Source organism: Onychostruthus taczanowskii, unplaced genomic scaffold, assembly GCF_017590055.1.
Source record: "Onychostruthus taczanowskii isolate IOZ18803 unplaced genomic scaffold, ASM1759005v1 scaffold12, whole genome shotgun sequence".
Lineage (NCBI taxonomy): Eukaryota > Metazoa > Chordata > Aves > Passeriformes > Passeridae > Onychostruthus > Onychostruthus taczanowskii.
In genome coordinates this window covers 1773665-1785747 of record NW_024498351.1, presented here as the reverse complement: position 1 = coordinate 1785747, position 12083 = coordinate 1773665, and the positions used below count along the sequence as shown (strand labels likewise).

The 12083-nt window shown below is 38.3% G+C and overlaps 1 protein-coding gene across 1 annotated transcript in view; it reads right to left on the bottom strand.

The window, feature by feature from the left end:
* LOC121348386 (glutamyl aminopeptidase) overlaps positions 1–12083 on the bottom strand; it is a 64369-nt gene that overhangs the window by 30248 nt on the left and 22038 nt on the right. The window contains exons 9-20 of the mRNA XM_041427800.1: positions 10664–10729; positions 9414–9565; positions 8127–8206; positions 6305–6432; positions 6131–6186; positions 5148–5298; positions 4274–4347; positions 4069–4170; positions 3787–3957; positions 1842–1982; positions 969–1047; positions 587–724 (exon numbers count right to left, since the gene is read on the bottom strand). Coding sequence (XP_041283734.1) covers positions 587–724; positions 969–1047; positions 1842–1982; positions 3787–3957; positions 4069–4170; positions 4274–4347; positions 5148–5298; positions 6131–6186; positions 6305–6432; positions 8127–8206; positions 9414–9565; positions 10664–10729 — 1338 coding nt within the window. The remainder of the gene's footprint in view (positions 1–586; positions 725–968; positions 1048–1841; positions 1983–3786; positions 3958–4068; positions 4171–4273; positions 4348–5147; positions 5299–6130; positions 6187–6304; positions 6433–8126; positions 8207–9413; positions 9566–10663; positions 10730–12083) is intronic.

Here is a 12083-nt window from a genome sequence, read left to right as displayed (position 1 = left end):
GAAAAAGCAGTTGATAATATTGATCCCTTGTGTACTAATAGTTAAACTTCAAAAATCAGTTGAGAGGAAAGCTTAACTGGCCTTTCTGTAGTATCAGAAAGCAAACCTAAATCCCAGACATAGAATTTTTACAGCTATGAATATAGGGGATGATTTTTAGACAATGTCAAAACTACTGCTTAATTCCCCTTCCTTCAGGAGAAAGCTCCTATGAGGTGCACTTGGAAAGGAATCCCTGAGTATACTAGACATACTTCTGTGCAAACCAAGAAGTAGCTTTGCAGAGTGGTGTGCATAAAGAGTGAGACCAGAGTGATCAGCAAGGACAAGTTCTGCCATCACTTCTGCTTTAAATGACTTTAAATCTTTGTCCTGTCTGTTCAGGCAAATTCAGCTCTCAACATATGAAGCTATTCCTGCTAAGCAACTACACCAACATTGCTCTGGCAGTGGTCCTGAGTGTTTGTAGAACAAAATATTAAGTCTTAGTCCTCTAAGGTACCTGGGCGAGAAATCCACATTGCTAAACATCTTTGAAGATCTGAGTGCCTGATCTTTTTCACACAGTAAGACTTTGAAGCCTTACTGTGCCTTTCAGCCATGATTGTATTTCCTCCTTATTTTCTTTCAGCCATTCGATGTTGCTCTTCACTTGCTCCAGTGTCTGACTCCTGGGCATTTCTCCTGCCCCAGCATTAGGGTATTTTTCAAAGAAATTTTCCATCTGGAAAAGAGAAAAGGAATTGTGAAGTAAATAATGCTGCTATTGGGCAAGCAGCTTTTTATAGACACAGTCAGGGGTAATTCTGACTGGGAGAGATCTATAAGCTTATGCTAGTAGCACTGGAATAGTTTTACAGTTTACTCCTGCTGCTTAAGCATTTAGAGGACAAAAAAAAAAAAAGTTTCTTGTCCAGAAGATAGTTAAATATATTGACTTAAATTCAAGAGAATTGATGTCATCATACCTGCCAAAGCTGGAGCTCAGTGTTGAAGTTTTGGGCAATAGTTACTATTCGGCCAAGGTTTCTGTCATTTATAGTGAATCTAGAAAAACAATTTAATAAATTATGTTTGATTCAAAACCATAATTATCTGAAGCTTAAACTTATAACTGTGTTACAATAAAGCAGGTACACTCAGATTTCAGCATTTTTTGAAATAGTTTAAAAATAGTACTCCTACATAATATCTGAGCTGTTCTTAAATATGTTTACTAATAGAGTGATCTCTTATGGTGGAATAATTTTTTTAAAGTAATTACTGCTTGTCTCAGGCTGGCAGTTAGGAACATTGTGCTCTGCAATACAAAAACTGTCCAGATCACAGCTCTAGGCTTGCAAGTGTGCTTTCTTTCTGTGCCCACACCAAGCACTTAAAAAGGAGATGGAAGGAGAAATAAGTCGCTCAAATATTGAAGAGAAAAGCTAAAACGTTTGTGATTACTTCCACTGCTCATCTGTCTGTCTGCCACTTGCTGTTACCAATAGAATAAAAGTTTTAAAAACCTCCATTTTATACCATCTTCTTGGTATGAAATCAGTCACAAGAGTGGTGACTTGATTCAGTAATTTCCATGCAATAACCAGATTTCTGTGGCCTTGGTAAAACTTTCTCTCCTCGATCACCATTTACTGGTAGCGATCATTTAAGGAAATAATGGTTTTCAAGTTAACAACAAAGTAGTTTTTCCACAGCAAATGAATATAATTGTGTTGAATAAGCTTTCAGTTTTCATTTTGCAAAGGTCAGTGGTTATAAGTGTACAATGAAAACAGAAAAACGTGGCATGTAACAAGATTTACAGGTGGATGTAGATTCCCATGAGTTCATTAGAGTACCTGTCAACTAAGTACTGCCAGTTCAGTCGTATCCAGTCCCAGGCCATTGTTTTCCCATAGGTGTTATATGAGATGTATCTCAGGACCGTGAACACATCTTGGCTTTTGATGAGGTTGGTATTGTAAATATATTTCAGATATCTAAGGGAAATGCCATAGGAATCGATGAGAACCATTTCCAAACACGAATATTATTTTTTTCCTACAGCTTTTTAAAGGTAAAGAATACAGGACTAAAATGTAACTTGTGTCAAAAGATAATTGTATTGAAAGAAATCTTAGTTAGGAATCTCTTTAGCAAAGTAGGTAGAGTTTATGTCTTTACTTGAAAATAGCCAAACCCCATTATTATTCCTGCATTTTAATGCAATAGAGAAAACAGGACTGGATCAGTTAGTAGTTCAGCCTGTTAAGCCAAGCACCAAAACCATAGTAGTCCAGACTTTAAAGATCTTACAGGGACCATGAATACACGCACAGGTGACTTGCTCACATTGACATCTGTGCTGTTTGTTTGGAAACTTTTATCCATACAAAATTAAAATTCATTTGGGCAGAGCATGCCTGCAAGTGCTGCAGCTATACTTCCAGTTATGCACAGATGGTTTTCACTGGTGGGGTGAAGCATACACGTTTGCAGGGAGATGAGTAGCATGGTCATGGATTCACAGCAGCAGCTGCAGAACACCCTTTCAAGCTGTTGTGTGTAGAGATTAAGGATTTTCTTCTTTTTCCCTATATGTAATGGACAATTTTCTTCAATCTGTTTGCTCTTCCCTCCTTGTTTGTTATTTTAATAGTAAATTGAGAGACAAGCTTTTCTTGCTTTAGGAGGGATTTTTTATTTTCTGCAAATATAGTCTGATCTAGCTAATTAATTCATGTCTTAATCATGTCAGCCATTAGCTATTTAATGGCTTTAGATTATGGCTGTTGCAGTCACAAGAATTTAGGAATGCAGCTGCTTCCTACTGTTATTTCAATTACTCTAAATCTTAAATTTACTCTTTCTGAATATTTTTGAATCTCCTATACTTCCTTGTTTCACCTCCTTTAAACTTGGAACTCTTTCAAGCTGAGGCTGCTCCATGTTATGATATTTAGGTAGGGCTCCATCCAATACAGTGGTGAATGGCCCTGGTGTAGATGTTTGCTTGCAGGAGTGCTACATGATACAACAACATGCAAAGTTATCAGATAAGCCTAAGTTATGAGACTAAGCCAGTGTGCCAGTGCAGGGTGACAGCCTGGTGAGATACCTGCCAAGTTGGACAGTCTGCTGGACCACTCTGGGGCGGTATCCAGACTCCTCATCATTGCCATGGCAGCATGAATTCAACCTTTTTTGTTCTAGCTTGAGCACTTCTGCACAGCACTTCAGGGAGCATTGCAAGTTCACATGGATGCCTTCATAGGACTGTTAATAACAATTGCTCAAGGCCGTTTACCTAATTTTAGCTAGTTAGAAAGTAGACATCCAGGTTAAGCAAACTGGAGCTAATGGAGGGTGACTGACAACACCCAAAAGCAATTCTTTCCATTGATTTTAAGCCCCTTTCCTGGTCTGGGATAAGCAGTGCTTTGTAGGTCTAGCCTCTCTTCACTGATTAAAGAGGAAATGGATGACTAATTTACTCCTGATAATTAACTATTAAGCAACTAAGATTGCACAGGGTGAACACATTGTTGGAAGAGCTGAAGGTTGTTGATTGTGTGCAGCAACTACAATGTCTTCAATATCTTTCCACTAAAAGAACAAGGCTTTTTTTCCTGCAATAGTACAATCTCAGAGGGGCATGTTAGATAACTGGTCTTGAAAATGTATTGCATTCCTCACGCTGTAATCTGACCAAAATGACAGCACAGATGAGAGGAAGACGGGAATGAGCAAACATCGACCAGTTGCTTCTGTAGAAAAAGAGAAATCTGTGTGTGTTTAAATCACCTGTCCAAAAGGGTGATGTTCCTCACTGATGCCAGGCCATATAGCAGCTTTTCTTTTTCTTGGGCCAATGAAGTTTCTTGATATTTGTCGAACATGTAATTCCATGAGGTCTCATTCCCCGAGTTCTGCATCCCATAGCGATATACTATGAGTCGGAGATTTGCAGGAATACTAAAATGAAGAAACAGTACTTAAATATTCTTCCCCCTTTCCTACTTGAGATTAGTGGTACCCAGACACATGCTGTGTTCTTCACAAACCACAAAAGACGTGAGCACTCACGTTTGTCCTCGTAACCATCTATCGAAGAGCTGAGAAGCACTGCTTAAAGATTCTGGGTCATTCATACTGCAGGCAAAGTCTAGAACAGATGCACGAAGAAGCCTTGGAAAGGGAGAGAGAGAGAGAGAGAGGGATTTTTTCCTACTGCTAACTATTGTTTGAATGCATCAATAACATGTGAAGGAAAAAATAAAGGTTGTCTCACCTCTGCAAATGGTCTCCAGAATCCTCCCAGCCCAGTTTATCCACAGTTGGTTTTACCAGTTTGCGAAAATATTCCTGAAGTAGAAAAACGGTGTTGCTTACATGTGTAATTTCTTTAAATAATAATACATTTAATTTCATAGTTTGTTCTCCTTCATTTTTTCTCAGAACTACCATCTCTTGAATGAAAAAGTAACATGAACAGGCACACACACAATCTTTCCAGACCCCCATAGCATGCCAAGTCTGAATGCTTGCAATACTGATGTGCAGATAGGAAAAAGCCAACCTGCTTCTCTCCAACCTTGTCTGTGTTCCCAGATGAAGGCTGGGGTTATAGCAAGGACACACTGCCACAACTGCTTTCCAGAAATGATAGTTCACGACATACCTACTTTAGTGACCATTAAACCATGTTCAGTATTTTAGGTCAACTAACAAACCTACTCACTGCCACATGGAGATATAGCCATCCTTTGAGCTGAGGACAGGTGTTTGAGATTTTGCTGCCCTATACATACTTCTTTATTGAATGCAGGACAGCCTTGACTAATAAATACCTGTAACATGCCTTATGGTGACAGATATAAGAATAATTAGGCATAATGTCTTTTCTCCAAGTGCATGGTCCTGAATGCTGAATCCAGGTAATTCAGATACCACTACAAAGCAGTGTTTAGAGAGTTTTTTTTTTAAGAGAATAGTAATGAAAAGTAAATGTTAATAGTTCAGCAACACTGAAAATCACTTGAACTTCAGTTACGAACATATTACAAACTTCAGCATTACGAACACATACATTATTCTTGTGAGAGATTCTGAATTATCAGATTCAGTGGTCCCAAGCCAGACTGGCTTGTATTTTGCTTCATCACCTGAAACAGGGGGTAGAGATTTTCATCATCTTCGAACATGTTTGCAAGGTAAGTTACAGCTGATATAGCTCTATTCCAAGGTAAATAGTCTGTTTCCTTTTCCAGGTATTTTGTGAGTTCCAGGGGAACAGTGTAATTCACACGTCCAGGTCTGTGGAAGGAGAAAACATAACTTCCTTTATTTTAATGAATTTAAAGAACTTGCTTCTCCAAAGATATTAGATTTACTATTTACTTTAGAAGGCCTGAAATAGTAAAGTTTGTGAGGGAGAAAGTAGTCTGGAATGTAACTTGGAAGGTGTTTTCCAAAGAGATAACCAAGTATCACTATGGATCAATGCCTAACTGTAGGAGTTGTGCTGTTGTGAGAAGACTGCTAGCATTGTGCAGCAGCCCAGTGTGCCTAGAAGTGGGCAGCCCTTAACTACCTGACATTAATATAAAAAAAAAAAAAGAAAGGAATTGCTGGTTGTCAATATCCTGAAAGGCTGAGGAGACTTGGAATTAGAGGCTGTTACAGATTGCCTAAAATTTATCTGTGTCAGCATGGCTGGGCACAAGATCTAGAAGTTTCCAATCAAGTTTCTAAACAAACTACTAGCTGAGGTAGTAGCTAATAAATGCCTTGGTATGCACTGTAGGCATGCCTCTGCTTTTCTGGATATCTAACCTCTTCTGGAGTGCTTCCATTATTGTTAATTATATGGAGAATACACCCCTTTCTAAGACCTGTGCAATTAAAGCCTGCTTTTTTCTTGCCATGGTACTGAAAGGGAGCGCTTCTCGTGATCGCAATGATAATGCAAGTCGACAATTCATACTTAAATGCACCCCTTTTGGAGTACAAGATAAAGCAACAAAGAATTAAAGCTCATACCAAAGTCAGAAAATTTCTTTCAACCACCTGGGTTACGTGAATTCTAATTATTAGGCAACAGAAAGCGAAGAACTTGTATTGAAATCTCTGTAGAGAATTAGTTTACCTTGCTAAAGAAAAAGCGTCATCCAAAATCCCTGCACGACCAGCAGGTGAAAACCTCTGTATGAAAAGAGGAAAAGAGGGATCAAGAATATACAGAATATTTGCAGAAAAACCCCAGCCTCTACAGACCTCTTATATGAGACCCACCAGACAGGTTAGACATTACAACACTCACTGTGTGGTTTTGGAGCAGAAGATTGCTTAAGCTGGACCAGTTTTGGCTATTATAATTCACCCGAAAGAATCCAATGTGGTCTGGATTAATGTTCACAAAAGTATCAGAAGAAGCTGGTATTCTAATTCCTACAAAACAAACAGTCATCAGTTTGTGCACCTTATATGATGCAGATCTCACTGGAGATTCCTTGACTCCAAAAGTATTATTTGGTTTTAATAGGTCCAAAATAAGGTCCAACCCTTAATTTAATTTATTTCTTTATTTATTCTTTATTTATTTCTAAATGGCTCTGAGTAAAGATGAGTAATTACAGATTTTGATGAATGCTCATCTTAAAAAAATGAATTGCAGTAATTACTTGGGGTAGCTAGTTTCTTAAATTTGAAATGGAGGTCATTGTGAGTAGGGTGAGGATAGTGAGATTTAGTGTCATAAGAAGTAAAAAATTGCCAGGAAGCAGTTCTTTCAAATATATATTTTTAAATATTTTTCATCCTTATGTGCACTACTAAAGTTCTCATATTTTAGCCTCCATTAGTTTCATTTTTCAGTTTGTTTCAAGTAACTTTAACTTTTCTTTCCTGTACTCTTCTTTGATTCTATTTTTGTAGCTGTTGATAAAAGATTTACAAAATAGGCTGAGATTTCATGCAACATGCAAGCACTCATGTTTAAGGATTTTCCCATTTAAAATGAATACTTGAAAATGTTTCTTTCTCAGAAGCTTGGTCTGGTCCAGTTGGTGGTGCTACTCATGAAAATTTTTCTATTTCCAATTGAAAACAATGGTCTTGAATCTCTGTTTTGAGGGTGGCTGTAGTTAAAAGCACGTTTCTGTTTGGATTTTACATACAAAATATTTCTAAAGGGATTTTCCCCTACAGTTGCTGTTTGCCCTGCAATACAGAAATTTTGTGAAGGTAGAAGTAAGCACCTAATCAAGACTTTGCATGATTTGTGAAGTTAATAGAACCTTGCAGCCCTCAGATTATGTGGAAATCAGAGAAAGACAATTTCTTTGTGCTAACTTCTGACTTGTAGCATGACACAAGATATTTTTGTTTGCTTTTGCATGGATACTTAAGCAACCAGGTTAAAAAAAAAAACAAAAAAACCAAAAAAAAACACAAAAAACAAACCAAAAAAACCACCCCAGAACAAAAGACAAGTTGCATTTTAAAAAAGTTACAAACAAGTACAAGAAAAGATGAGCCAATTGTAATATTTCTGAAATTCAATGGGATGTAATTTAAAATATGAAAAAAGTCAGTAATTTTCCCCCACAATTTTGTCCACTGGAGGTGTAGTAGAAGAAATTCAGATTTGACTGCATAAAGAGCAATGATCAAAAAGAACCATGTAGGAATTTTCTCAGTTCTGAAATCAGCATAAGAAAAGGTGATTAATCATTTGTAGTTCTTTTTCTTTAATTGAACTCAAGTTGCCAGTTTACCATGCCACACAAGCATTCATCAGCCTCCCACTTCTCTTTTCTTGGACTGGACAATGGCCATATCTAAGCCAAATTGATTTTAGTTCATTATAATTAAGAGTATGCATGGATGTTTCCTTGAATAGAACTGTATTTAAACAGTGCTTAAGCACTATACCGAAACTGAGCCTAAATTGACATCATGTTTGTACAGGGGAAATAGTAATCTTATCACTGAATTTACTAGTAACTGCAGTACAACCAAGCTGTGTGCTAGCTCCCAGACCTGAAACTGGAAAGTATGAAAGTTCATTCTGTGCTCTGTTTTTTGTAAATGATATGGAAAAGTTTCATCCATTCATTATCCTTAAAAGAGAAGATATTTACCTGTAGAATCTGATGCATTGTAGAAAATATATTCTGATGAATCACCACCCTCAAATTTGACTGGTATATTCCATTTGTAACTGAAATTATTTAATGGGAAAGAAAATCAAATTACATTTGAAGCCAAATGATAAAAAAACCCCTTCAATATGTCTTTATTTGTTTGTTTATTTTAATGCTTACATCTTGTTTTTTGAAGTTGACTTGTGCTTATGAACATATACATTTACTAAATAATGTCAGGCAATGTTCTAGCAGGACACAACGCAACAAATTTAGTAAAAGATGATTATATGTCAATAATTGATGTAAAGGTTAATGTTGATGTGTCTAGGGCTTTGTGCAGACACTAGTTAATCTTTGCAATGCTGATTTGAAATAAATGGCTAAGTATTACAAAAGTTTTTTTACAGATGGAAAAAATGAAGGAGTTTAAGCAACCACTGTGATACAGTTAATAGGGCTTCTTGCCTTTTCCAGCCTATTTTTCTTCTCCAAGACAACCCTAATTCCTTCATTAAAAAGCACTGGGAGGCAGATGAGACCTTACCTCTTGCTCCTCAGCTCCTTGTATACCTTTATTGGGTAGGTGCAGATTCCTCACTCCAGGGCAAGCCCAGGACAAAGATGAGAAATTTGGGCAGGAATGGAGCTGCAGCACAGCCTGACCAAGACTGTGGCCAGGCAATCAGGGATGTGGGACAGCAGAGTACGCTGTGAGCATAACATCAGCCACCTGCATAAGGCTGCTAAAATTATTAAGCCCTTTTGAGCAGTCAGCTGCTCTTAATAGTATGTTATACTTAATCCCAGGAAGATTTCCCCTTGGTGACAAATGCTATGGGAAATATATAATCTTTATAACCATGGGTTAAGTAAATGATCACTACCTTCCAGAAAAAAAAAAAAAAGGTTATAATATCTCCTCCTACCTCCAGGAAGAGAGAATTATTGTTTTGTTATCTCCTAAACAAAATATCTTACCAGATTTATACACTTCTAGTTTTACTAGCTCTTTCATGGAGCTTACTACGATGGAATTTAGAGAGGTATTGTGTTTCCCAAGAGAAATCCCATATAGGTTTTTGAGGTTTTGTTTGTTTATTTGTGGATGGTTTTGGCTTTTTTTGTTTGTTTGTTTGTTTTTGTTGTTGTTTTTTGTTTTGTTCGTTTGGGTGTTTTTATTTTGGTTTGGTTTATTTAACTTGTTTTTGTAAATGCATTTAATGAGGTACATTTTAGTTAGTTTCTACCTGGTTTGAATCAACATTTGCAGCAGGAACTTACCCAAGATCAGAAGGAGGATGAGAAGCATTTGCACTGGGATCCAAAAGAAAACGTTTCTGTGTGAATATTGAATTATCTCCCATCTCCAAAACAGGGTAGCCCATTTGCCTAGTCCATGTGTCCATGACTTCCTTCACAGGTTTATTACTTGCCTATGAATGATGGAAGAAGGTTGCAGTGAAAACGGAAAATCAGTCCTAGAAGGAAAGAAAGTCTCTGGTATTAAGAAAAAGAAGAGCTGAAAGGGGCATAGGAAAGAGCATGTTCAGGACAAAAAAAATCTCCATTAAATCCTTTTATGGTTTCTGTCATTGAAGAAAGGAATAATTTGGAAACTTGAACACCAAGCCAGAAGCCTCCCTGCAGTGTGTCCTTTTTTGAGTGTGAAGGAAGAGCCAGTATTAACCACCAGCAGCTGCACCAATGTAAAATTTGATTCATTCTGTGAACCCTGAACATCTGTCCTAGGAACTGGAGCTGGAGAAAGCTATCACTACCTCCCAAGGATGCCACCTCTGAGAGAAATGAGTTAAGGTCACTTCTAGTGTTTCCTTCTCCAGATGAGGTAGATGATGTGAAGATGCAAAGCACTAGAGAGAGAAAGCAGGAAGTTCTGAGTAGGAAGAAGTCTGGGACCAAGGAGAAGACTGGAACTAAACAGCAAAAGCACAATTTCATCTGTGTGCATGCCCACAGGGTTGGAAGAAAAGGAAATAATATCAGGGAAGAATCTGGCAGTATGCCAGCATAATGGGGGGTAATGAGATAGATGGAAAAAAGTAGTCCAGCCTCAAGGAACACGAAACATCAGTAAATGGTGGCACAGATGATGACCCAACTGGGACTCAGAAGCTAGAGAGGGATATAAGCATGAAAATTACTTGGGAACTGATACTACTGAGAGCTAACACCTGAATCTGGAGGGAGAAAAGAGACAGTATGGGGTGCACGATGGTGGATGAGAGGTGTTTACACACGTGAAATGAGTTTGAGTTGCAGGGGGAAGGTTTCAGTGGCAGGGTGTTTGTTAGCAAGACCTCCTTTCTTGGCTCTTATTCCACTCCCACAGCCTTATGCAAAAAAAACCAAAAAACAACAACAAAAAAAACCTGGTAGGCTGCCTAGCTTGTGATCTCTCATTGACAGAAGAGTTACAGAATATTAAGAATATTAAAAGTTTGAGAAACTGAAATGAGTGGGTGAGATATGAAACATTTATTAGCAAGCGTTTGGGTGAATGCAAAACATACCTCTTCTAAAGCTTCCCAAAATTGTTGTGTCTTGGCATTCTGGAAATGGTATTTCTTTAAATATGCCTAGAGAGAGATGAAAGACCATGAAAATACTACCAGTGTTTCTTGTTTGCCTATGAAAACAATACACATATTCAGTTGTACAGGGATACAGAGTACCTCTCAGTTGCACACACGGGGTGGTAGTACTGTGAGTGGGAGATTAAATGGATCAGTATTCAGCTGATGAAATTCCTTTGCTGTCCAATGCATCCCGTAACACCAAAAGTCAGCGTTTTCCAGAGTGACTTGTTAGTAAGAAGTAAATTTGAAGATATCTTTGTGTTTTGTTTAAATGGACACCACTATACCCTATTGTAAATTTCTGACTAATGTAAGAGGTTGTTTAGAAGGAGGAAGATATTTAATGAAATTTCGCTACCTGTGGACTCAGAGTGGAAGTAGGAAAGTCTAGTCACGTCTAAGTTTTGATCAAAACGATTGTTACAAGGAGTAATGGTGTTCAGCAAAGAGTTTGCAATGCCTAAACCTTATTCCCATCCTGTGTCTTCCCGGCTGCTTGGCGGGTGTTTTCCTACCCTGTCGCCTGCTCCTGGTGGTGTTCAGTCAGTAGATGGTGCTGTTTGTATCTCTGTTGGCCACAGCTGCCTACCTTGGTGCTCCTGACGGCTCTGAGCAGAAGGGAAGGGTTAGGCTCTTGGAGAAAAGGTGGCTGTATTTTCCCGTCTTGGGTAACTGTTCTGATTGAATAAATGAAAGGGGAAGTACAGGAAAATACAACAATCTTGTAGCAGCCCATAAATGTGCACTTCATGAGAGAGGGAAGTAAGAACAAATGTGGTAATTGTGCACTGTAATGCTTGTTACCAATGTCTGTTCAGAATAAAGGACAAACAAGCTTTCTCCTTCTGGGATGGCTCTTTCTCCCATTTTGTCATTTTGCAGCACCACATTTTCCTCCACAAGAAAGGACTGTGAACTGTGCAATGTAGCTCGTTTCTTCTCCCTATTACCTTGACTTTCTAGGGCTGGGTGTCCCTGCATCAGGGCATGGATGAGCTTATGCCTCTAAGAGTGTCCCTACACATCAGCCTTGTGTGGGTTGGAGGATCCTGGCCATAGGAAGACACAGACACACTTTATAGCAGAATGAGAGGATCCTAGTTGACAACAGGATAACAGTGAGATAGAGGAGGTTTTTCCACTAAAAGCTGTCAGGAATTTAGGTCATCACTGTCTGGCTATCAAATCTTTATGCAGTTCACATTCCTGCTTCTGTGGGAGCATGGAACTTCTTCCCCTCCATGTTGTCCACTCAGTATTGAAATCCACTAAGTACTTTTGCTACCAATACCAGGATCTATAATATTCACTTTTTGAATAATGGCTTTGCTACTGTCACATGAAGATAGGCTGT